The sequence below is a fragment of the Chelon labrosus genome (assembly GCF_963514085.1).
Source record: "Chelon labrosus genome assembly, chromosome: 22".
NCBI lineage: Eukaryota > Metazoa > Chordata > Actinopteri > Mugiliformes > Mugilidae > Chelon > Chelon labrosus.
This window is the reverse complement of record NC_140355.1, coordinates 23,852,131-23,854,084: the sequence shown is the minus strand read 5'-3', so window position 1 is coordinate 23,854,084 and position 1,954 is coordinate 23,852,131. Positions and strand designations below refer to the sequence as shown.

The following is a 1,954-nucleotide window of genomic DNA, read 5'->3' as shown; positions in this document are numbered from 1 at the left end:
CAGTTATTGTTGAACTGATAGAAATATTACAGATGATTTACTTAGTGACTGTTAGGAAACAGAAACACAACATCAACCTCATTATTTACAATGAGTCATGAAACAAAACTTGGTTCATATTTACACAAACATTCAAGTTGATTATGATCATTGAGTTGTGGTCAACATCTCACTAAAATTACACATTTAACCTTTAGTTTCATCTGTTAAGGGTTACAGTTATTATTGTTATGTCATCAGTCTGAACCAACACACTAGATGCAAAATTAATCTATAAATGTTGAGTTTAGTTTGAAACTGGTATAATAATCTAATAAACTGATTTATCTCTGCTGATTTGTCCATTGCAGACATGATTCTAGACTCCAGTGTCCTTCATGTCGTCCTTATTTCTTTTCAACTTTTTCCACAATCTGTCACAAGCGTACTTCATCGCATTCTGGACTCCTCCACCTACACAACCAGCCATCTCTTTCAGTGCCTGGACCTTCTCTGTGTTGAGTTTCTTTATCTTCTCAATCAGGAAGTCCAAGTGAACATGAGTGGACACTGAGTCAACATTCAGGGCGATCTGCTCCAGGTTGACAACATGTTGGTAGGCCTCATCCAGCCACTTTTCTTTGTCTTCTTCAAGTTTTTTCATCTCTTGTTGAAGATTTTCCAAAAGACTGGATTTCTGGTCAGCTTCTGCTTTATTCTTTTCATACTTCTCTTGCACGTCTATCATGGTTTCCTGAACTTTCCTTGTCTTGGTCACATATTTCCAGTTTTCTTTCACATGAGCTGATGCGAGACACTTCCTGCTACAAACAGTACAGTGATCTCCTTTCATCACCTTACAGTGTTTAGGATACCAGGCCATTGTGCATCCAGGAAAGTGACAGTTCTCCTCACAATGTTTACAGCAGACAGCTCCTTGGAAAAACATCCCCCACATCCCACCATCAATTGGTTCTTTTTCTTTGTAGACTTCATCAACTTCTACAGCGAACTTTTCATTCTTCTTCATCTCTTCTTCATGTTTCTTCAGAGCTTCTTGAATCTGTTTGATCTCTGTCTGTTTCAGTTCAGTCAGGTCGATTCTGTCTTCCAGGTTTTGGATGCAGGCTGTCAGTCTGATACGTTCATTCAGAACATCCACAGTTTTCTTCAGTTTTTGAGGTTCAGTTTTCTCCAGAAAAACTGTGAACTCTCTCATTCCTCTCATTGATATTTCATCAGCATGTTCCAGGTATTCTCTTTCCTCTGTTCTGTCTTCATGCTGACAGTTATCAAACAGGAAGTAAACACGTTGATCCTTCTCATTTTTGGCACATTTAACTTTTGCAACTTCAAGAGCTTCAAGAGCATTTTTAGGTTTTCTTCCATTAGAGTGTGTGATGAGAGCTATGATGTTTTTCTCCAGATCTTTTCCAAACAGAGACATCACTGAATCAAAGACGTACATCAGTCGATCACTGAGTCTATTCTCACTGGCCTTCATCACCAGAGCCACTGCATTAACTTCATGAACTCCATCCTCTGATCTAAACAAGTCAAGTAATCTTTGACTCACCATTAGATCTTGTTCCAGGGTTTTAGTGTTTCCATATCCAGGAGTATCGATGATGGTCAGAGAGTAGGGCAGAGTTTTACCTTCAAAACCAAAGATCTGGTACACGATCACATCTGATGTCTGACTTTCTGATTGACTTCTTTTCTCGTCCTCTACGATCTGAAACCAGACTTCATCCTTAAACTTCACTCCCATGGTGTAGTTGACCAGAGAGCTGATCAGAGTAGATTTTCCTGATCCTGTTTCACCAACTAGTAAGATGGTTTTATTGGTCTTGTTCACATTTCTTACACCAAAGGTCACTCTACTTAAAGTCCCTATGGTCTTTGTGTTTGTTGTCAGCTTGTAGCAGGAAGGAGATCCTTCATGGATCACGTCACATTTTAAGATGATGCCCAT

At 39.2% G+C, this 1,954-nt stretch overlaps 1 protein-coding gene across 1 annotated transcript; it reads right to left on the bottom strand.

Moving 5' to 3' along the window:
• Positions 1-358: 358 nt before the first annotated feature.
• Positions 359-1,954, bottom strand: LOC311507921 (uncharacterized protein; the record flags this gene model as incomplete). The annotated part of the gene is made up of 1 exon (XM_084572464.1): positions 359-1,954. The coding sequence occupies one exon, from the start codon at positions 1,952-1,954 to the stop codon at positions 359-361; it is 1,596 nt and encodes a 531-aa protein (XP_084428590.1).